This window comes from Mustela nigripes, chromosome 4, assembly GCF_022355385.1.
Source record: "Mustela nigripes isolate SB6536 chromosome 4, MUSNIG.SB6536, whole genome shotgun sequence".
NCBI lineage: Eukaryota > Metazoa > Chordata > Mammalia > Carnivora > Mustelidae > Mustela > Mustela nigripes.
Window position 1 is genome coordinate 172,318,142 of NC_081560.1, and position 23,175 is coordinate 172,341,316.

The following is a 23,175-nucleotide window of genomic DNA, read 5'->3' on the forward strand; positions in this document are numbered from 1 at the left end:
ATGCCACTTCTGCCGCGAGAGACTCAGGAGTGGTGACAGAGACAAAATGTTAAGAAATGTCCTTCCTCAGCAATGTCACAGTCCTGAAGAGACGGGCCAGAGGGGGACATCATCTCTGATTTAACATCAGCCCCTAACTGAAATACTGCTCTGGGCAAAGCCACATTCCTCTCCAAATTCTCTGCAATTTTTTTCCATCCTATTCGGTGTATCAAATACCCATTGGTGACACAGTCTCTTGTCTACTCCCTGGCCACGCAGAAAACGGACTGGCCTGAACAGACAGATTCCCAGAGAAGCAAGGAAGAGACTGGGAAACATGCCCACACAGTCAAGCCAGAGCTCTTACATGCAATCTCATCCAGGGCAGTGACCACAAACCACACGACGTTCCTCTCAGCCATTTTCAGCCGAAGGTCCACAACCTTGTCCTTCCAGGAGATGCCTGCAAGAAATAGATGTGCTTGGGGCACCTGGGTGGCTCAGTGGGTTAAACCTCTGCCTTTGGCTCAGGTCATGATCTCAGGGTCCTGGGATCAAACCCCCGCATCAGGCTCTCTCTCTGCCTGCCTCTCTGCCTACTTGTGATCTGTGTCTGTCAAAAAAATAAATTAAATCTTAAGAAAAAGAAAGAAAACAGATGTGCTTGTGACTCTGGCTCCAGGGACCCATGGGAGCCAAGTGAAAGAACCCATCCCAAACACTGTTAACCAGCAGCTACATCTTAGAGGGAGCGTGTTACTGGAGCAAACAAGAGTGCTGCATTCAAACCTCTGTCCAACTCTGTCTGACGTTCGAGAGCCCTGACTGCCTCACCCACAAAATTAATACAACTGTCCATCCAACAAATGTGCATGAAAAATCTAGACTTCCCAGGCATAGCTACCTGTCAGCCACTGTGCTGGTCACTGCAGTTCCAGCTCTGAAAGATACCCAGCCCCTGCCCTTGGGGCTTATAATCTAGAAAGGAAGACCAACAATTAATTCAGCTACAGTCACATTTCTCTGTACAGGGAGCTATGAGAACATACTGCCTGGCAGAGAAAACTGAGCCAGTCCTAGAGGCCAGGGGAATATCACCCACCACCTTACGTTCTCGGAGCCCAGAGACTCACGTGTTGGTGCCGAGACCTAGGAACTCCCTGCCATCTGACTCACTGTGACTATTGCCTGCAAATCACACTTGCCCTGTCACAGCCAGGATCTCCCTGTGGCTCTCAGATGAAACTGCAGCCCTAGAGAAGCTCACCCTATCACCACCACAACCACCACCTTCACCCGCCATGACACAGCACTTACAACTCGGGTTACACCCCTGCGGGAACGGGCTAACCATCTGCCATATTCCCCCAGCAGCTGGCACAGTGTCCCGCACGTAGTCGGCACTCACGTTTGCCCAAACAAAAGCGTATCCCCCGCATCTGCTCTTCCCTCTCCTACAAGTAACAGGTCAGTTAAAAAAAATTTTAAACATTCTCATGGAAAATGGTTAGCTGACCCTGGGCCGCTCACCGTACCTATCCCCCTCCATCCACGCGACCCTCCGGTGAAGGCGTTGCAGGAAAAGCAAGCTGGGGGCTGCCCCCACCACCAGCACCGCTTTGAAGATCAGCTCGGGAATGCTGTTTAAAACTTGGCAAGAGTCTGGGCTGTAATGCTTTCTTCCCAGGACCCCTCTGGGCAATCTGCCTGCATTCCAGACATCCCCCATCCACCTCTCCTCTTCTGTGTGCACCGCACGCCTCCCTCCCCGGCAGCCCCACCTCCCCGGCCTCTCTCTGCAGCCCTCGCTGTTCCATAAATCCACACTTTCAGCTCCCACGAATGGTTCACAGTGCTCGCTCCCCACCAACCACTAACACACAGGCCAAAGAAACCCACCCACGCCCAAAGCCACTAAAGCAGAAGGTTTCTAGATGCGGGGGTGGGGGAGGGGAGCTAGGAAGGTAAACCTACAGATGTGGGCAGAAGAAAAGGAAATGGAACCTAGAACCCACCACCCCCTGCCCTGGCCCGGCTTCCAGTATCAGACATGTCAGGGAGGCAGTTAAGCAACAGTGTGGTAAAAAAGTAATAAAAAGTTAAAAAGTAAAAAAGCCATCTCAGCAGTGGCCAAAGGTCTGCCCACAAGAACCCGGCAAGAATAAATTATGCAAAGTAAGTGGCAAGTAGGTGGCAAGTAGGTGGCCACTGCGGAAACACAAAAAGCTCCTGCTTCCATCCAATGCCACTGGGCCAGGGTGGGGCAAAATCCTACCACAGGCTCAACTCTGCTGCAATGGGCTGGCATGGGGAACTCCGATGCGATGGGCTGGCATGGGGAACTCCGATGCGATGGGCTGGCGTGGGGAGAACCAGGACAGGTGCAGGGAATGGGGAGGACGGCTGCGGGCCCTGTGGGGTGCAGCGGGGGTCTGACCTGTGTAATCCAGGCCCAGTGTGAGGAGGGGCTTGCACGGGCGCTCAGGGCGGTCTGTCCAGATTTTGTCCACCAGGTTCTCCTTGACGGGAATGAGGTGGTGGCCTGCACTTCTCAGAACCTTGGCCATCTTCTTCCAGTAATCTGGGGAGAAATACACATGGCCCAGCCATGCATGAACCAAATGCCAGGGAGGCAACAGTGCCTTCTGAAAGGCGATCCTCCCATGGCCTAGCGCTGGGTCTGCAGGATGGGGAACTGTGGAAAGGTTATCTTCACCACCCACAGCCTTCCCCTGCCTCTCTGCCAGAACTCTTTACTTCACCTTGACCTTTATCATGACCTTAAGTTATACTGAGCCCCCGATGATCCAAGTCCCACAAGCAAATAAAGAATACGGAGAACCATCTAGAATCCACGTCCTCACCCACACTAGAAGGACTCCAGCTCACTCACCTGTAGGAATGATCAGTGGGTCCACACCAACCTTGGATCCTTCGGGAAGTACACTCACCAGCCAGTCTTCCTGAGTTGGTGTGTCCTTCAGACCTAGAGAGGGAAGAATGTAGAAGAAACAATCCCCAATGTACCCAAGCTCGTAGTCCTATCCAGAAGGATGCAATTCACCAACATCATGGTAACAGGATCTTTACGAAGCACCTTCTTTCTATAAGGTGGATGGGCAGCACTTGGAAAATCTGAACTTTCCTCAATCCTGGAAGGCTGCAAGAAGGGTAAGATGGGGGCGCCTGGGTGGCTCAGTGGGTTAAGCCACTGCCTTCAGCTCAGGTCATGATCTCAGGGTCCTGGGATCGAGTCCCGCATCGGGCTCTCTAATCAGCAGGGAGACTGCTTCCTCCTCTCTCTCTCTCTGCCTGCCTCTCTGCCTACTTGTGATCTCTCTCTGTCAAATATATAAATAAAATCTTAAAAAAAAAAAAAAAAAAAGCCTATGATAGAGCACCTGGGGTGGATCAGATGGTTAAGCGTCTGACTCTGACTCTTGGTTTCAGCTCCGGTCATGATCTCAGGTGTGTGGGACTGAGCCTCACATCGGGCCCAACACTCAGCACAGAGTCTACTTGAGATTCTCTCTCTTTCCCTCTGCCCCTCCTGTTTGTGCTCTCCCTCTCTTTCCAAAATAAATAAATCTTTAAAACAAAAAACAAAACATGGGGTAAGAAGGCAAAAAGAAAGAAGAAAGAAAGAAAGAAAGAGAGAGAGACAGAAAGAAAAGGCAGACTTTCATCTGACTCCTGATAAAAATGGCATCCTGGGAACCACTGCAACAAAGGTACAAGTGTCATTGCAAAGGACATCCTCTCAGCCGTTGGTCACTTTGCCACTCCTGGGCACTTGAGGAGCACCTGGGTGGCAAATGGCGAAGGCGAGGAGCCGGGGACCTTCCTCACATCTCACACCAGGTAAGGGAAACACATGCCACAGTGCTCTCCCCTCACTGGAAGGCAGGATGGTAGACAGGAGGCTCCCAGCCCTGAACCAGGCCTAACTGGACGGTTGACACAAGTCTCAGCAGCAAAGAAATCTTTCCAAAGATTATAAGAGGGCCACACAGGTCCAGTCACCATCAACTTTATGATGGCTCCCTGGCTTCCCAACGCCCAAGAGCCAACAGCCCTTCCCGTTTCCAAGAGACTAGTCACAGGACACCAAATAAGCTTCAAGAAAGGAACTGAAGTTATTTTTGATATTCCAGTTTTTCTTTAATCTGAGCCAATACCTTCTATGTTTGGATGTATGCTTCTTAACTGATCAAATTTTTACTAACAAGTTAATAACTTCTTTGGTGAAATAGATCTATATTTAGAGTGAAAGTTCATATGTTCTAAAACAGTACTTATCTTTACTGTTTTCCCTCCTGACTGCTGATAACCACATAACCACAGAGGGGAAGTTCAAAGGTTTATAAAGAAGTGAGCTCATGAATCTCAATTCCAAAAAACTGCCTAAAAGCTGGCACGGAGTTGTTATTTTGCTATTTGATTCTTGGCTATGTCTTTCCAAACCGCTAGAAAGCCACTTACTAACGAAGTTTCTTTTAATGCCCCTAGTATGACTTTTATAGGATGAAGTCATGCTATTTCCTAGCAGACAGATAGCTGGCAAAATCCCAGGGATGATTCACTCTCCAACCAAACCCACCAGAATTTCCCTACACAGGAGAGATGCCTGAAGAAAGGGGGGCCGAGGAAAGACACGGCGAAGCAGAGAGGGCCTTGGAAGGAAGGACTCCTCCTCCCCAGGGCCGCCACATACCTACATGAAGAACAGGCAGATGGAATTCGCCCCTCTGACACGCTGACCCCTAGTGTGCTGACAGCTGGAGAAGTGGGCCCCAAAGATACCCATACTCAAGGGGTACACTGAATGCTCCACTGGGGTGAAGCAGGAAGTATTAAGATGTCTATTTTTTCTTTTTTTTTAAGATTTTATTTATTTATTTGACAGAGAGAGATCACAAGTAGGCAGAGAGGCAGGCAGAGAGAGAGGAGGAAGCAGGCTCCCTGCTGAGCAGAGAGCCCGATGCGGGGCTCAATCCCAGGACCCCGAGATCACGACCTGAGCCGAAGGCAGCGGCCCAACCCACTGAGCCACCCAGGCGCCCCACATGTCTATTTTTTCTAAACAATAAAGAAATTTACCTGTGCTCACATCTGAAATGCAGATGGACACCAGTACGTATGTACACACACAGACGAGTAGACACGTATGTGCAGGGTGCACACACCGTAACAGAGGCATGCGGTCAAAAAGTCTAAAGGCTGCCACCTGTCCATTTGTAACAAATGTCTGCCTCTGGGTGTGCGTGTGCATGTGAGAGAAAGAAGGCTTTCCTGCGCCATGAACTGGGTTGCATCCCTCAAAACTCCTATGTTTAAGTCATAAGGGTGGCGCTCTCATCTGATAGGATCAGTGCCCCTTTCAGAAGAGAGATCTCTCTCTCTGCCTGGTAAGGACACAGTGAGAAGGCGGCCGTCTGTCAATCAGGAGGAGGGCTGTCCCCAGAACTTGACCAGGCTGGCACCCTGAACTTAGACTTCCAGCCTTCAGAGCTGAGAAAACAGATTTCTGTTGTTTAAGGGACCTAGTCTATGGGATTTTGTTATGGCAGCCCAAGAGGATTAACACACCCTGAATTCTCGAAAGGGTCCTTGACCTCATCAAAGGGTTAAGATCCAGACACCCTGAAGAACGCTCGGGTCCCTTCCCAGAGCTGGCCAGCTGAAGTCAGTCTGGCCGAGCCTCTACACACCCATCTTCATGAGCGTCCAGTTGCTGTCCATCTGCTTGGCCGCCTGGAGAAAGTAGCGTCCATCAGTCCACATGGCCGCGTGCTCTTCCGTGACAATGGCCGTGCCTGGAGCAGGGGAGCAAAAAATAAAAGGCTTCTGACAACCACATAGACAACCGCACATGGCGGCAGCAGGCCGGCGAGGCCAGTGAGAAGCCCAGCTTTGTGCAGCCCGGCCTCACACCACCACTCACTCTAGGGGACAGGTGGGCCTCTGAAAAGCTCTAGGCTAGAGAAGTCGATGCCCCTGAGAACCAACTGCAGGTCACGCTCTGAAGGAAGAAGTCCTTGGGCAGCCCCGGCTGACCGGTCCCAGCACAGAACCCCACTTGCAAGACCAGCAGAACAGGGGGCTAAGCACCTGCAGTCAAAACGGTCTCGTATTCAACAAGACAGACGTGGAAATGATTCCAACACAGTGATCACAGCAGTCTCCAGCAAATGCCCCGAGGGAACTGCTGCACCTTTCCCGAGAGAAACCAAGTGGAGTCTCAGTACTCACAGTGACTCGCTGGTCACCAGCAGGGAGCTCACGCCTCCCGCCCCTACCTGCCCTCAGTCCCCGCAGGCCCCACAGAACCTGAGGCTTTTGGCAGAGCGGCCAACCAACACAGCACGTCTACGAAAGGAAGCAGTTCTTCCCGAGCCTAGGAGCCTAGCTAGCTTAATAGAAGGGAATCTGAGGCAGAGGGAAATCACCCGAAAATTCAGGAGCACAGTTTTGGAAAAGTTAGGGCAGGACAGCAATGCAGCTCAACATGAACCTCTGTTATTTAAACTGAAAGTGAAATTATTGAACCCCAAAGCCTAGCACTTAAAGAATTATACAGGACCAGCAAGCTGAGGCAGGGGTTCTGGGGTGCGGTGAGTGTCCCATTTCTTATGTACAGTACTAGTCAAACAGGTATTTTCAGTTTAATTGATATAATTTTCCGTATGTATGCTATAATCAATAAAAAGTTCAAAACAGGGGCGCCTGAGTGGCTCAGTGGGTTAAGCCACTGCCTTCGGCTCAGGTCATGATCTCGGAGTCCTGGGATCGAGTCCCGCATCGGGCTCTCTGCTCAGCAGAGAGCCTGCTTCCCTCTCTCTCTCTGCCTGCCTCTCCATCTACTTGTGATTTCTCTCTGTCAAATAAATAAATAAAATCTTAAAAAAAAAAAAAGTTCAAAACATTTTTAAAGAAAAATGTTTTAAAACTTTAAGAGCAAAAAATAAATAAATAAATAAGAAAAATAAATAAAACTTTAATAGCAAAAGCATCAAGAAAAGGGCCACTGAAAGGTGAACTTTGAGAGCTGGGGGATGCCGGGAGTTCACACCTCTCTGCAGAGGCTCAAGGAGGGGAGTGTCTGGTTTACATTTTCTTTCTGGTTCTGTCACAGGCTGAAACTTGGCCCAGTTATTTTTGGGAAGCAAACGAAAGTACAGAAAGAACCAAGAGAGAATTTAGCAACTCACCCGCAGAGCCGTCAAATCCAGAGACGAAGGCCCGCCGACAGTCACATGGAGCAATGTACTCGCTCTGGAAAACAAAAAGGAGGGAGAAGTCAACCTCGACCGGTCACGGGCGCCTGCTCTCCACGTGCTCAGCTGTGTGCGAGGCCCAGCAGGGACACAGAGGCTGGCGAAGCCTGGGCACTGTCAAGGAACAGAGAGCCTAGCAGAAAAATCAAGCTGAACATGAAAAATGCACGGCGCACACTGCTGAAGACCCTAATTAGTGAAGGGCTAAGAGGGCTATTCCCACCAGCCTCTATTTCTTCTTCTGGAGAACAAAAGCAAATCAAGACAAAACATAATCAACTGCAATCTCCTCACTGACATCTTACTCAAAAAACAAACCAACAGCCTTCTCCCTTCCTTACCGCTGACATTTAGGCATCTGTTATTTTTCTGAAGGGAAGGGCTGAATTTCTGTTTTAGGTGCCAATAATTCTCTGAGATCTCTTTAGGCATGAGCTTGCTTCTGAACTTCCTGTGTGTGTTCCCCTCCAAGGCAGCGTCACCAATAGCTCCTGTGCAGATCCTGTCCCTTCCTATTAGGAAATACATGAAAACGCTCCCTCCAATCCAGGAGGCTTCAGCAGAAGAAAATGTCATAACCCAAACCAGGTCTCTGCCATTCCCTCGCCTCTAAATGCAAGGGGTGGGAGACTAGAGAACACAGTAGGTTCTCATTCCCGTGCAGAGGGTACATGGCCACGGGGTGCCTTCTGCCAACAGCCCGTGAAGCACAGAGAGTTAAGTAACTTCCCCAAAGTCCCACGAGCAGCAGAGGTAGGCCTTGAACTTGGGCTCTGAAGCACTCGGCCGTGCAGCTGCCATATGACCCGTCATCTCCCATCCTCATAACAACTCTCCAGGACAAGACTACTGGCAAAAGAGAAACCTGAAGGATGAAGACAGAAACTTTAATCAACCTGCCCACCTCCAGGTCAGCATCAGGGCCAGGATGTGCTGGGCCGGAAACCAGAACTACAACTCCTTCTGTTGGCAGCTTTCTCTGGAGCTAAAGGAGCTGGCGGGGTTAAGAATGCTGAGGACGGAGCACGGGGCTGCCGGACCAAGGCCTTTTTAGATCAACACAGAGTAGGGATGAGAAGGCATCCACATCTCACTCCTGCCCCTTTTATCGAGGCAGCTGCAGCCACAGCCCCAAAGCGGCCACAGGACCGCTAGCCACGGGGATGTCAGAGCAGCCAGAGGAGGGAACCACAACAGGGCTCGAGGTGACACCTGCCACCAGCAGGCCCCGCGATGTGGTCCGCCGCAAGGCTCACGGCATCTCTCAAGCTCAGTTCCTCATTTCTAAAACAGCTCTCTTCAGACTGCAGCAAGCGACAGCAGGCACATGTTTTATTCCCAAAACAGAAAACACTTGAACAAGAAGAAATGGCCCCCAGTAGCACGTATGAACTGCAGAATTCTCATTTGATTATAACCCAGTAATCACTGGGTGCAAGTGAAAAATGGAGGGCAGAGGAGTCCCCCCCGCCCCACCGCTTCTCCTAGGGTTGCTGTGAGGAAGAGTAAGTTAATGTTTAAAACAACTCAGCAGAAAGCTGAGAGGGCTGCATATATGCAATGGAACAGAGAGTATTAGTTTCTTCCTGAACGATGAGAAAGCAACCAAGAGGCTGAGCAAACTAAGTCAACAAAAGTAAGTCTGGTGCTCTACCGCGCAGTACACAATGGGGAAGACCCGGCGGACACTTCTGCTGGACAAGGAAGTTCCCCTGCTTGGGGCTCACCCACCTGTGACACACAGTGAGGATGCCAGCAAAGGGCAGGCAGACAAGTACTGCTCACCTCGGCACAGCCAGACTCTTCCAGGCAGGGACGCACCTCTCCAGGAATGCCCCACCCAGACCCAGGCAAGAGGGAGGGAGGGACAGGGCCTCTCAGAGGAGTTGCCTATCCACAAAGGAAGGAGGCAGGTTTCTCCAAAGGGAGGTGGAATTAACAGCAGGTGAACATGTTTGGTTTGGGATCAAGACAAGGTCTGGGCAAGAATGTCTAGACATGACCTAAGTAGTCAACATGCCAGGAAGCCGTCACTGACCGAAGCTGTCACCTCCACACCAACAGGCTAGGCAGGGTCCAGACAAGCACTGGGCCTGGGCCTCCCACTCTTCCCCCAGCAGTGGAGCTGGCAAAACCCAAGAACATTCTCCCCAGAGAATAGAAAAAGGTCTAAAATAAGCCAAAGCCTTAGCATGCTGGGAAAAAGAAACAAGGAAGCAGAGCTATTGGCTTTTTCTCCAAAACCACCATTTCTCTCCATCTCTAAGACCAGCACTCAGTCCAGGCCTCAAACATCTCCACCTTGACCAAGGACCCAAAAACCCATTCTTCACACACACTCAGAGTGAGCTTTCCCAAATGTCTCTGTAGGCCCTATCAGCATCCTGTTCAAAAACCTGCCAAAATCTCCCCATCATACTTAGGATAAAACCCAAACCCAGCCCAGTGTCCAATGCACCGCCTGACTGGGCCCAGCCCTCCTCACAAAGCTCTCCTCCACTCTCCCAGCCATGCGAGACATTCAAGCCACACTGCCTGCTTTCTGTTCTCTGTACTTCCCAAGCTCATTCCTGCTTCAGGGCCTTTGCACAGGCTCTTTCTTGTGCTTACCAAAGGCTCTCCTTGATGGTGGCACGGCAAGCTCCTTCTCATCACTGCATTTCAGATCAGATGTCACCCCTGCAGAGGGGCTTGCCTGCACCACCCAGAGTGGCCACTTGGCCTTTACCTCTGAGTACAGCACATTTTTCTAGATGCTCTCTTCTTTCTTACATTACTATTATAATAACCTGCCCCAAAATAGAAGCTCCATGAGTCCGGGGTATTTGTCTTTTTTTGTCCCCGTCGCTAACCCTATCACAGCATAGGTAACTCGTACTGGTCTGGCTCTTAACCAGTATTTGCTGAATAAATGAACAGCAGAAGGAAAAATGAACCTATTTCCTCTACCTAGTTAAAACCTTAGCCATCTCTGAAAGTGAAGGAAGGGCTACATCCCAAGGAATGTAGGTGGCCTCTAGAAACGGGAAAAGGCAAGGAGAAAAACGCTCCTGCGTTTTTTCTGGAGCCTCGAGAAAAAAACGCAGCAGTAGACCCACTGTAGACTCCAGAACTATAAGATAATAGGTTTCTGTTATTGTAAGCCACTAAGTCTGTGGTCATTTGTTACAGCAGCAGTACGAAAATAACACATTATTCAGACCAGCAGGGATTCTAACTGTGGGTTCAAACTTCAATGTCTTGGGGTAAGGGCAAGTAAACTAAGTAAGTAAAACAGATAAGGAAGTGACTTCCAGAGAGCAGCTCTTCTCAGCTCTGAGTCTGTCATGCTAGAATGCAGGCCACATGTTCCCACCCTGCAGTATTCCAGAAGCTAAGTATGTGTTCATGAGAGATCACTTAACTTTTAAGGGTTGGCACTGAATTCAAACAACGTAAATAATACATAGCCAAATAAAGCACATCTATAAATAAGGGGAAAAAAAGCTTTAGCCCCCTCTCAAAACCCAGCTCAAACATGTTCTCTTCCCCAGGGTTTTCTGACCCACTCCAAACTAGAGAATGGCCATGTGTTGTTTTTCAGGATCATGCACACTGGCATTTATCCATGCCCTGCCTTGGGTGATGATAACACACCCCCCCTACTGTTGCCAACAACTATATTCCCATCTAGGACTTCATTTCCCAGGTCCCCATGCAGCTCGATGGAGTCACATGACTAGTTCCTACCAATGGAATGTGGGGCCAAGGTGATGTCTGGGTCAAGACAGTTAAAAAGCAGTGTGGCCTCTCCATACTCCTCCCCCTTCCACCAGAGGAAGGATGGAAAGAGCCTGGATCTCCGAATCACTCTCTTCCTAGTAGAAGAAAGTCACACACCAACCAAGAACACCCACTCCAGACCACTACGTAAACAAGAGACAAGTACCAGGCCACTGAAACCGTGAGATGTGGGACCACTGCTAGCGATACTCTAATTAATACAGTGGATAAAATCACTCTGTGATAAAAATCACTACTCCACCCTAGAAGAGAGTCTGTTTAAGAAATACAAAACAGGAAGCCAACTCCAGGAAGAATGGGAGTAGGACAGAGGTTAGGAAAATCTGATTCAAGTCTTCCAGAAGGAGAAACCATTAAAATAACCAAAAATTCAAGTTGGCAGAATCACCTCTGACAGAACATGACCCTTTGACTACACTACGCCCAGGAGCAGAATATGAAGCCTTAAGGTTGGGGAGGATAAAGACTCTGGATTTCCAAGCAGTGCTGGCACAGCTCTGGCCCTAACCAAGGATTCTCTGGGTCTGGAGCCAGTGGCACCACCGAATCTCAATGTTTGGCTTAGATGGGACATGAAAGCAATGAGATTCCCAGAAAGAATGGACAATTCCTCACTGTGAAAGTCCCCCTGGGCCCAAACTCATGATTGCCACAACTCTTGTTCCGGGTTTACAAAGAATGAACCCTCAGAGCTGCAGAAGACAGCGAGAAGCAGACTCCTGGTGTGCCCAGTCTTCGCGTAATTATGCATTTGGGGTGCCTTTTCTCTCTAGCACGGAACAGTGTGTGGGTGTGTGTATTTGTGTTTCGGAAAGCACACAAAGGACAGAATTCAAGATTCCCCTTCACTCTCCGGCACGCTCCCTTCCCCGCCCGTAGGAGAAATTCCATCAACCCTCAATCTAGCCTAAAATGAAACAATCAGGAACAAGAGCCACAGAGAACAGCAGCCTCTCTATTACTGGAAAGGTTGCTTTGGCAGGTCACACACAAAGCCAACCCTTGCTCCTTGTCCTCACAGTCCCGGCAGGGCCCTGGAGTCCCAAGGAGCCGTCACCCCAACTATGCCCCACCTCGCCAAAGGTACTGAAACAAGGAGCTCAGGACTTCTCATTTGTTTCTCTGGATGCCCCCACAAATCCTCCCAGATTCCAACCTTCCCAAGCCCCTCTGCCATCTACCTATAAGGTCCACACTCAATCTGTGTTCTACTGCTTCTCCTCCAAATCCTTCCCCTCTTCTCTGCTCCTAAAGCCAGGACCAAGTCCAAGCCCTCCGGACCCTGACTCCGGGATCCCACAATGGTCTCCCAATGGCTTCTCGGCTCCCAGTATGTCCCTTCTCCAATCCACACTCAACACTGCACCTTTGATTAATTGTGTCACTTTCTTGTTCCAAAGCCCTCAGTGGCTCCCTAGTAGCTGATAAAAACCTAAATCCCTGACTCACAGATTCCTCATCCAAGGAGAAGCCATCCAATTGTAAAATTCTGGGATCATGGAGCACCTGGGTGGCTCAGTGGGTTAAAGCCTCTGCCTTTGGCTCAGGTCATGATCTCAGAGTCATGGGATTGAGCCCCGCATCGGGTTTTCTGCTCATCGGGGAGCCTGCTTCCTCCTCTCTCTCTCTCTGCCTGCCTCTCTACCTACTTGTGATCTCTGTCAAATAAATAAATAAAATCTTTAAAAAAAAAAAAAATTCTGGGATCATTAGCAGGGGATGAAGAGCTGTGGAGAACCTGGAATGTCACCTATGGTTTGGCCAGTCTCACTGCCATTCCCCAGTTTAACAAGGAACTGCTTTGGGCATATTAGGCCCAAATCAGGGTATCAGATTAGAAACAACTTTATAGGGCACCTGGGTGGCTCATTTGGTTGGGTGTCTGCCTTCGGCTCAGGTCATGATCCTGGGGTCCCAGGGTTGAGCCCCATGTCAGGCTCCCTGCTCAGCAGAAGGCCTGCTTCTCCCTCTCTCACACCCCCTGCTTGTGTTCCCTCTCTCGCTGTGTCTCTCTCTGTCAAATACATAAATAAAAATCTTTTTAAAAAATTTTTAAATAAAAAAATTTTAAAAATTAACAGCTTTATAATAACAAGAAAAAAAATGGCTCAAGAACACCACCCAGAATGAAGAATATCGAAATAAACCTGGCTTATCTTGGCTACAAGGACATCCCCTACTAGTACACATATAGACTGTACCCTAACTCCAGGAAGGAAAATACAAACTGAAATCCCAACCGACCCTTAACCAGAAAACTTTCAACTTTTAATTCAATAACATTCACAGTCCAGCCTTTCCTCCACCAAGGCCTCCCCTAGAGGTGAAGGCTCATGAATGAATCAGAATTGTAAGGAGTCTTCCGCCGGGACGCTACAACAGGCTGTGCGACCCTCTCAGAGGGGACACCCGATTTCACACAACAGTGTGCTAGGGGACTGTGAGGGCGAATTTTCTGTGTCACCCTGGGGGTTAAGGCATCCAAAGAGAGCTAGCTGGGAAAACACTATTGAGGTGGTTTCTGGGAGAGACAACATCTGAATCAGCAGACTGAAGACTGTCCTACCTATGTGCTCAGCATCCAATCCACTGAAGGTATGGAGGAAAGTGGAATTTGCTCTCTCATTAGAGCTGAGACAACCATCTTCTCCTGACCTCAGAGATCACCGTTCCTTGTTCTCAGGCCCTTAACTCAGACAGGGACACACACCATCGGTGTTGTCTGCAAGCTGGAGAACTAGGAGCCCTCGTGGTAGAGTTCGAGTTCCAGTTCAAATTCGAAGTGAACCAGAGAAGCCTCATGTGGGAGCCTATCCCTCAGGATTAGTCTCTCTGTACGTATACATCTCTATATATCCTATTGGTTCTGTCCCTCTGGAGAACCCACACTGAGACAGTGACTCACTAAAGACCCCACACCAACTACCACATAATGTGCTCCCACCACAGGAACCATCATCCTGCTCATCCTGCTCAAAACTGAGATAAAATGGTTGCAATCCCATCAGTCCAGGGCAACTGCCTGATGCTGGAAAGGCAGAAACTGGAAAACATCACAAGTCCAAAGGCTAAAGCCTATCACTGACAGGAGACAGGGGGGAAAAAAGGATTTCTTCAGGGACAAGGCTAGAGTCTGCCCTTCCTAAATGCTGGGGAGCCTGTCACCTAGTCTTCTACCATGACTCAGGCCCAGACTGTGTTGACCAACCTACTTATTCACCTAGTCCTCAGCCAAGATGAAACTTGGGTTCCTGTGAAGGTGGTGAGTCTTGTTCATCTGTCCTAGAGAACAGCGGTGAATAGAAGAATCGTTACCAACGCCCACCCTACAGTGCACCCACCTCCCCCCACCTCCCCACTGCCTGCTCAATCCGACAGTAATGTACCCCACCACCATGGCTTCTTCACATGCCACCAGCCCCCTTGCTCCAGCCAGATCTGCTACTTCTCCTATACTCACAACTCGTACTTTCTCACCTCCTCCTTTGCAGAACCCCAGTCTTCAGTGGCTTCTCCTCCCCACACAAGGATCTCCCTTTCCTCTCACCTCTTCAAGGATCAAGTTCTGATCCATACTAGCATGAAAAGTACTACTGTGAGTCAACAGACCAAGGAATTCCATGAAACACTGAGTCCCTGAGCCTGCCCCTGAGAAGACTGTGAGAATTCCATTAACATTTTAAGTCTAGAAAATGCTGAATACCTCATCCTCTCCTTATAGTTGCATAGTGCATATCTGTATATTAAAGGCCCTGAGAAGTCCTGCAGTTATGAAACTGTTCAAAAGAGCAAAGGGCTTGAATAGACATTTCTCGGAAAGAGACATACAGTTGGCCAACAAGCATAGGAAAAATGCTCAACATCACTAATCATCATGAAAATGGAAATCAAAACCACAATGAGATATTACCTCATATCTGTTAGGATTCCATTACTGAACAAAAAAGAAAAGAAGTGCTTGCTGGAACCCTTGTGAATGTAAAATGGTATAGCCACCATAAAAAGCAGTATGAGCAGTATGAGTTCCTCAATAAATTAAAAAAGAATTACTAGACTGAGCGCCTAGCCAGCTCAGTCAATAGAGGCATGCGACTCTTGATCTTGGTGTCCCGAGTTCGAGCCCCACATTAGAGATAGAGTTTACTTAAAAAAAAAAAAAAAAAAAAAAAAAACAGAACTGCTATACGATTCAGCAATTCCACTTCTGGGTATACATCCAAAATAACTGAAAACAGGATCTTGAAGAGACATTTATATACCCATGTTCACTGTAGCATTATACACAAGAGCCAAGAGCTGGAAGCAACCTAAATGTTCATCAATAGATGAAAAGATTTTTTTAAATGTGGTATATTAAAAAAAAAAAATGGTATATACATACAATGGGTTATCATTCTGCCTTTAAAAAGGAAATCCTGGCGCACCTGGGTGGCTCAGTGGGTTAAAGCCTCTGCCTTCAGCTCAGGTCATGGTCCCAGGGTCCTGGGATCGAGCCCCACATTGGGCTCTCCACTCAGCGGGGTACCTGCTTCCTCCTTTCTCTCTCTGCCTGCCTCTCTGCATACTTGTGATCTCTATCTGACAAAAAAATAATAAATAAATAAATAAATAAATAAATAAATAGGAAATCCTGTCATAAGCTACACCTTAAAGACATTATGCTAAGTGACATAAGCCAGTCACAAAAAGACAATGGTTTGATTCCACTTAGATAAGGTATATAAAGCAGTCAAACTCTTAGAAACTGAAAGTGGAGTGGTGATTAGTGGGAGGCGAGGGTAGGGGGCATTCAATGGGTACAGAGTTCAGTTCCACAAGATGTAGAAGTTCTAGAGATCTACTACCCAACAATGTACACACAGTTAACACTACTGTACTATACACTTAGAAATAGTTGAGATGGGGCGCCTGGGTGGCTCAGTCGGTTAAGCATCTGCCTTCAGCTTGAGGTCATGATCCCAGGGTCCTGGGACTGAGCCCCAGATTGGGCTCCCCGGGGCTCCCTGCTCAGCAGGAAGTCTGCTTCTCCCTCTCCCTCACAACCCCTCCTCACAACCCCCCACCCCACTCATGCACGGTCTCTCTCAGTCACTCTCAAATAAATAAGATCTTAAAAAAAAAATAGCTGAGATGATAAATTTAATGTTAAACTTGCTAAACATAATAATAAAAATAAATAATAACAATAGAATAATAAAATAATAATAATAAAAAGAAGCTCATTTCACTATTTTCTTGACCACTGAATATGCTTTCTGCAGAACACCTTGAGACACAACAGGAATACTGTGGAATACTGTTTGGGGAATACTGTTCCAAACACTGAAGTATACTGAACTTCATGCTATTGCCCCCAAAATATCCAATCCCTTTGGTTATCCATTTCAGCCCTTCATTTGCTCCTGAGGCCAGGAAATCTTGTTTCCAGGCAGGAGGCCAAGCTTCCTCCTACCCCAGGTTAACGCTACTGTCGCCACCATGGGATCTGACACCTTTGGGAGGAGCAGAAGAGAGGCCAGTTAAAGTGGACATCTTTTAGCAACTGTTCAATTTAACAGTAATCTCTTCCACGCCACCCCTCCATCATGGTGGACCCTCACCAGTGCCGTCCCACATAGGCGCACACACAGACACGCACACACACCAGGACCCAGGGTCAACACCAAGCTACCGTGCTAATCAAGTTCTCACTCAGGACTCTGGATTTGGGATTGAGGTTCTAGCTCAGTCTGGTATCTTGAAAATGAAAGAGCAAGAGGTATAAATGTGGGAACTGTTGGATGGCCCCCTATTTACCATCTACCTTGCCTAAAAAAGGGAGAAACTGATCTAAGGCAAGAGCTGAAGCCTTTCCCATCCCAGTTGTTCTGGGCCAGCTGAGTTCCTGCCCTCAGGTTCCATGAGACGCCCCCCCCCCCGCCCCATCTGAGGCCCTGACATTCCACAAGTCCAGATCCCATCATTCACAAGCTGGAGTTGGGCCAAAGCAGTGGCCCTGCCCTTATAGCCTTATAAAGTCTTTTTATTGTTCAGAGGACCTCAAGGCGGTTTTTATTACCTACAACTTAAGGATCCTACAGGACTAGCTGTATTTCCCCCTATAGCTTATGCCCTCCTTGGGCTTCTGCCAGGAGGATTTGCCATGGTGTTTCCGAAAAGCGCTCCAACCTTCCCTGCATCTCCGCCTTTGCTCCTACTAACCTCCCACATAGAATCCTTTCCACTTCCTCTACTTATCCAACTCTACCCATTCTTCAACATCCAGTTCCAAAGCCTCCCCTGCTCATTAAGCCTTCCATCATCTTCCCTCTCACCCTCAAGCTTCCAGTGCTTTGTCTGCATTTCTTTTTTTTTTTTTTTTTTGTTTAAACAGACAGAGGTCACAAGCAGGCAGAGAGGCAGGCAGAGAGAGAGGAGGAAGGAGGCTCCCCGCTGAGCAGAGAGCCTGATGCCGGGCTCGATCCCTGGACTCTGGGATTATGACCTGAGCCGAAGGCAGAAGCTCTAGCCCACTGAGCCACCCAGGTGACCCTGTCCGCATTTCTTGATGGCACTGCCACATTCCACCTTGTCATACAGACATGTCTTTACTCCATGACTCAACCATATGCTTCTCCAGAACAGGGCCATTCTCACCTTCATGTCCTCACCTAGGACACGAAGCAACTCACCTAGGGCAGTGCCTTGCACATAAGTGAAGGCTATAAAGTATGTATGTAGAGAGGACTCCATGTAAGAACAGTACTTTTTATGTTGTCTCTTCCCTCTAACAAACCGTAAGCATAGTGAGGGCAGGAGTTTAATCTTAAATTCACCTTTGGAACCATTCAAAGTCCCATTCAAACACTTGCTGACTCAACGTCCTCAAAGAGGAAATACTAGAATCCTTTCGCCCCTCCTGCCCTTAGGCCCCATCACATGCAGTCTCCACCTCTCCAAACCCAACTCCTCCATGTTTAGGGCACTAGTGTTCTCAGAGGTAAAGGGCACTTACTGAGTTGCTTCCATCAAAGGTAATGGTTGGTGGGGGAAGGAGAGGAGAGGGTGGTGTTCAGAATTATGCCTACAAACTACAGACTGTACAATCTACAATCTGGCTGTTCTTCCAGCCATGTCAGAGGAATGGGACAGTCTGGATGGGAAGAAGGTAGGCAGGACAGACAATTCTTGGAAGGACAGGGTATGACAGAAGATAGGGTACGGTATGTAAGCAACACAAAGGCCTAGACCTTTTCCCTTCCATTTGTCCATAATGCTTCCGCAAGTTATTGAAAGCTGGCTACATTCACCAGAACTAAGGAAGTCAGGGCCAAGTCAACAAGTGTTCGGTGAGACCCTATTAGACAAAGGCCCCTGTGCCAAACCCTGCTTAGTTGGGCTAATGCTTAGTTGTGGACTGACAACAGAGGAGAGGCTGATGAGATCCATCACCTGCCCATCTCCACTCAGTACCTGGTGGGCATCTCCCGACGGGATGATGTAGGCCTGGATCGGTTCGGCCACATACTCCGTGTTCCTCATGGCTTGTCTCAGCTGCCGAAGCAGCTCAGAGGTGACCTTTGGAGCCATTCCGCCCTCTGAAACAATAGCAGAGTTAGTTCCAAAACCAGCCTGCCCAATGCAACTCAATGACTAGTTCAAAGGGAGCCCCAGAGATGCACCTGCCAGCTGCCCCACCCCAGGGGCATCTTCAAAACTACCCACCCCACCACCAGACCAAAACCAAAGGTCCCAGAAGCTCTAAAGTTCACAGTTCTTATATACCACTTCCAAACAGCCATTTGTGGTAAGAAAAGTTGAGCTACTAATACTCATTTCCAAATTGATCGGTTACCTCTTTCACTTCCAGAATTATTTTCTAAAGAGATAAACAGATGCACAAAGATACCTGTTTATCTTTGTTTATAATGAAAAAGAGAAGGGGGGGGAATACATAATTGGGTAAATGCATTACAAAATCATTAAAAGTTACACAGACAAAAAAAAAAAATTACACAGACCTATACTTAACTTGCAAAGACACCAACACTGGTGGGTGATTAAAAAAACAGATTACAAGGGGCAGTCAGTCAAGCGTCTGCCTTCAACTCAGGTTGGGATTGAGCCCTGTGTCAGCCTTCCTGCTCAGCAGTGAGCCTGCTTCTCCCTCTCCTTCCCACTTGTGCTCTCTCTCTCGCTATCTTTAAAAAAAAAAAAAAAAAAATTACAAAAGATGATGTATAAACCATTCTTATTTAAAATCATGTATGTGTATAGGGACGTCTGGGTGGCTCAGACTGTTAAGTGCCTGCCTCCGGCTCAGGTCATGATCCCAGGGTCCTGGGATCGAATCCCGCATTGGGCTCCCTGCTCAGCAGAGAGTCTGCTTCTCCCTCTCCCTCTCCCCTTCCTTGTGATCTCTCTCTCTCTCAAATGAATAAATAAAATATCTAAAAAATTTAAAAGGGACGCCTGGGTGGCTCAGTTGGTTAAGCAGCTGCCTTCGGCTCAGGTCATGATCCCAGCGTCCTGGGATCGAGTCCCGCATCAGGCTCCTTGCTCGGCAGGGAGCCTGCTTCTCCCTCTGCCTCTGCCTGCCATTCTGTCTGCCTGTGCTCGCTCTCTCCGCCCCCCTCTGATAAATAAATAAAATCTTTAAAAAAAAATAAATAAATAAAAAATAAAAAAATAATAATAAATTTTAAAAATTTAAAAAAATAAATAAAATAAAACCATGTATGTGAATAATGCACAGAGAAGTTTCTAGAAGGCCAGTCACCCAAATGTTAATTAGTGGTTACCTTTCAATAGAAGCATTTGGGGTGATTTTTTTTTAAAAGATTTTATTTACAAAAAAAAAAAAAAAGATTTTATTTACTTATTTGAAAGAGAGAGAGAGCAAGAGAGAGCACAGTGGGGGAGAGGGAGGAAAGGGAGAAGCAGACTCCCTGCTCAGCAGGGAGCCTGACACAGAGCTAGATCCCAGGACCTGAGCAGATGCTTAACCGACTGAGCCACCCAGGTGCCCCTAGAATGATTTTTCTTTTCTTTTACTGGTGTCTTACTGCTTAAGTTTGACTGCATTAAAAGAAGTATGATGTATACTTTTGCTAAACAGCCAACCACAGATTAAGAGGAGAAAGGTGACTCCACTACAGATCAAAGTCAAAGTCATGTACTCTAGTGAATACCTACTATCAACTAGGTGTGCAACCTGAAGGAGAAGGGGATCGGACCCTCAGTGGTCTGTGTTTGCCGTTCTAAAATATGGCAGGAGCAGAGTAGATCCAGGGTTTTCAAACAGCCCTGAAAAAGTCGCAGGGGTCCCTAGGAGTCTATCCCAATAAAGCTAGACCTTTTGGGGAGAGAGTTCACCAGCTCAAGGAAACAAATATGAAAATCATTAAAAAGAAAATGGTAAATGTAGTCTTACTAAAAATTCTTAAACTTTTACTAATTTCTATCTACTCAAAAAGAGCACTGCCTCCTAGTGAATACAGACTATTTCTATGTATTAAAGGCTCAGATGATGTAAGCTTACTTTCAAATCGCTTTTGCTAGTTCTTTCAAAAAAACCTTTTCTCAAAAAAGTACTGGTATCAGCGAACAGTTCTGATCAATCACACTGTATGGTAACGATAGATACATGACTAGATAAGGACTCTCTCTAGTTATAGTCCCATGGATATATAACAAAGTAACTTCATAAAAAGCCAGTTATAAAACAGTGACCATACATATTTTTCTATATCCCATATAGTAATACAAAACTATACTATTAGAATTCAGGTTGAAGGGGCACCTGGGTGGCTCAGTGGATTAAAGCATCTGTCTTCAGCTCGGGTCATGATCCCAGGGTCCTGGGATCGAGCCCTGCATCAGGCTCTCTGCTTGGCAGTGAGCCTGCTTCTCCCTCTCCCTCTGACTGCCTCTCTGCCTACTTGTGATCTGTCAAATAAAAAATAATAATAATAATAATAAGGAATTCAGCAACCATTAAAAAAAAAATTCAGGTTGAATAATGAGTTTTTCCAGCTCATTTTCAAAATAGATTTTATTTTTTAAGAGTTATAGATTAACAGATTTATACAGAGTTCCCATATACCTCACTTCTCCCAACGTAAACGACTCCTCCACAATCAAGACCTCCCCACCTACAGAGAGAGAGTGTATTATGCTAAGCGAAATAAGTCTGGGAAAGACAAATACCAGATGATTTCACTCATATGTGGAATTTAAGAAACAAAACAAATGAACATGGGTGGGGTGGGGAAGGAGAGGAAAACCAAGAAACAGACTCATAACTATGGAGAGCTGATGGTTACCAGAGGGGAAGTGGGCGGGAGGAATGGGGGATGGAGATTAAGAAGGACCCTGGTTGGGGCGCCTGGGTGGCTCAGTGGGTTAAAGCCTCTGCCTTTGGCTCAGGTCATGACCCCAGGGTCCTGTGATCGAGCCCCACATTGGGCTCTCTGCTCTGCGAGGAGCCTGCTTCCTGCCCTCTCTCTCTGCCTGTCTCTCTGCCTACTTGTGATCTCTATCAAATAAATAAAATCCTTAAAAAAAAAAAAAAAAAAAGGAGGGTCCTGGTTGTGATGGGCACCAGTACTGTAAGTAAGTACTGAACCACCAAATTGTATACCTGAAACTAGTACACTGTATGTTAACAAACTGAAATTTAAAAAAAACTTGAAAAAAAATAAGTTTTTAAAAAAAATCCCTTGCCAGAGTGGTATATTTATTACTCCTCCACGAACCTACATTGACATGTTATTATCCCCCTAAATACATGGTTCATGCTAGGATTCACTCTTGATGTGGTACATTCCATAGGTTTTGAGAAATGCTTAATGTCATGTATCCAGGATATAGCATCACATGAAATAGCTTAATAGTTTTCATTACCCTAAAATCCTCTCTGCTCAGTCTACTTATTCCTCCTCTCACTGCCCCTCCACCCCTGAAAATGACTAATCTTTTTACTGTCTTCATAGTTTTGCCTTTTCCAGAAAGTCAAACAGGTGGAATCATAGAATTCACAGCCTTTTCAGACTGGCTTCTTTCACTAAGCAATATGTATTTAAGGTTCTTCTCTGTCTTTTCATGGCTTGATAGCTCATTTATTTTTAGTGACGAGTAACAGTCCGTTGTTTGGATATACCACAAGTTTTTTTATCTTTTTCTTTTTTTTTTTAAGATTTTACTTATTTATGGGGCGCCTGGGTGGCTCAGTGGGTTAAGCCGCTGCCTTTGGCTCAGGTCATGATCTCAGGGTCCTGGGATCGAGCCCCGCATCAGGCTCTCTGCTCAGCAGGGAGCCTGCTTCCTCCTCTCTCTCTGCCTGCCTCTCTGCCTACTTGTGATCTCTGTCTGTCAAATAAATAAATAAAATCTTTAAAAAAAAAAAATTTTACTTATTTATTTGACACAGAGAGAGAGAGAGATCACAAGCAGGCAGAGAGGGGAAACAGGCTCCCTGCTCAGCAGAGAGCCCAATGTGGGGCTCGATCCCAGAACCCTGAGATCATGACCTGAGCCAAAGGCAGAGGCTTAACCCACTGAACCTCCCAGGTTCCCCAAAGTACCCCATTCTTAATTTGCAAGGGTAGCTTCAACCACCAGCCTTAGGACTCCATCTCAGAGTCTCCAAACGACAGAAATACTTAAAAGAGTCACTGGAAACGGGCCTATTCACAATTCCAACATGCCCATGTTCCTTGCATTATACCTGCTTCTGAATACTTTACTGAGGAGCATCCTTTCCTTTTGTCTAATCTACAGAGCCTGTAATTTCTCATCTATCTAAGAAAGAGAGATCACAGTTATCTGATCCAACCTAAGTTTATATGTCAACACCTCCAACTGGGTTCAAAATAAAGACCACTGTGACCTTGTAAGCTTGCCAGCATCTGAAACTTTACTAGGACATTTTCAGGGGTTTCAAACCATATTTCTAAGCAAGTTAACATTAAAAAGAGTCAAGCCAAAATGTGGACTTCCCCTGGAGCAGTATTTCAACCTTGGCTGCAAGAGAGAACTACCCGGGGGATGTCTAATTTAATGACTCTGGAGTACAGCCTGGGCATCTAGAATCTTAAAAAGCAAACACATGACACAAGCGAATGTATTTTCTGTCAAGATCATTCATTTCCTT

The 23,175-nt window shown here is 47.2% G+C and overlaps 1 protein-coding gene across 2 annotated transcripts in view; it reads right to left on the reverse strand.

The window, feature by feature from the left end:
• Positions 1-23,175, reverse strand: part of XPNPEP1 (X-prolyl aminopeptidase 1) — a 54,054-nt gene that overhangs the window by 20,066 nt on the left and 10,813 nt on the right. For both annotated transcript variants that reach the window (XM_059398528.1, XM_059398529.1), the window contains 6 exons: positions 18,495-18,619; positions 7,194-7,257; positions 5,694-5,798; positions 2,876-2,968; positions 2,420-2,563; positions 350-445 (listed from right to left, as the gene is read on the reverse strand). In XM_059398528.1, the coding sequence (XP_059254511.1) occupies positions 350-445; positions 2,420-2,563; positions 2,876-2,968; positions 5,694-5,798; positions 7,194-7,257; positions 18,495-18,619 (627 nt within the window). The remainder of the gene's footprint in view (positions 1-349; positions 446-2,419; positions 2,564-2,875; positions 2,969-5,693; positions 5,799-7,193; positions 7,258-18,494; positions 18,620-23,175) is intronic.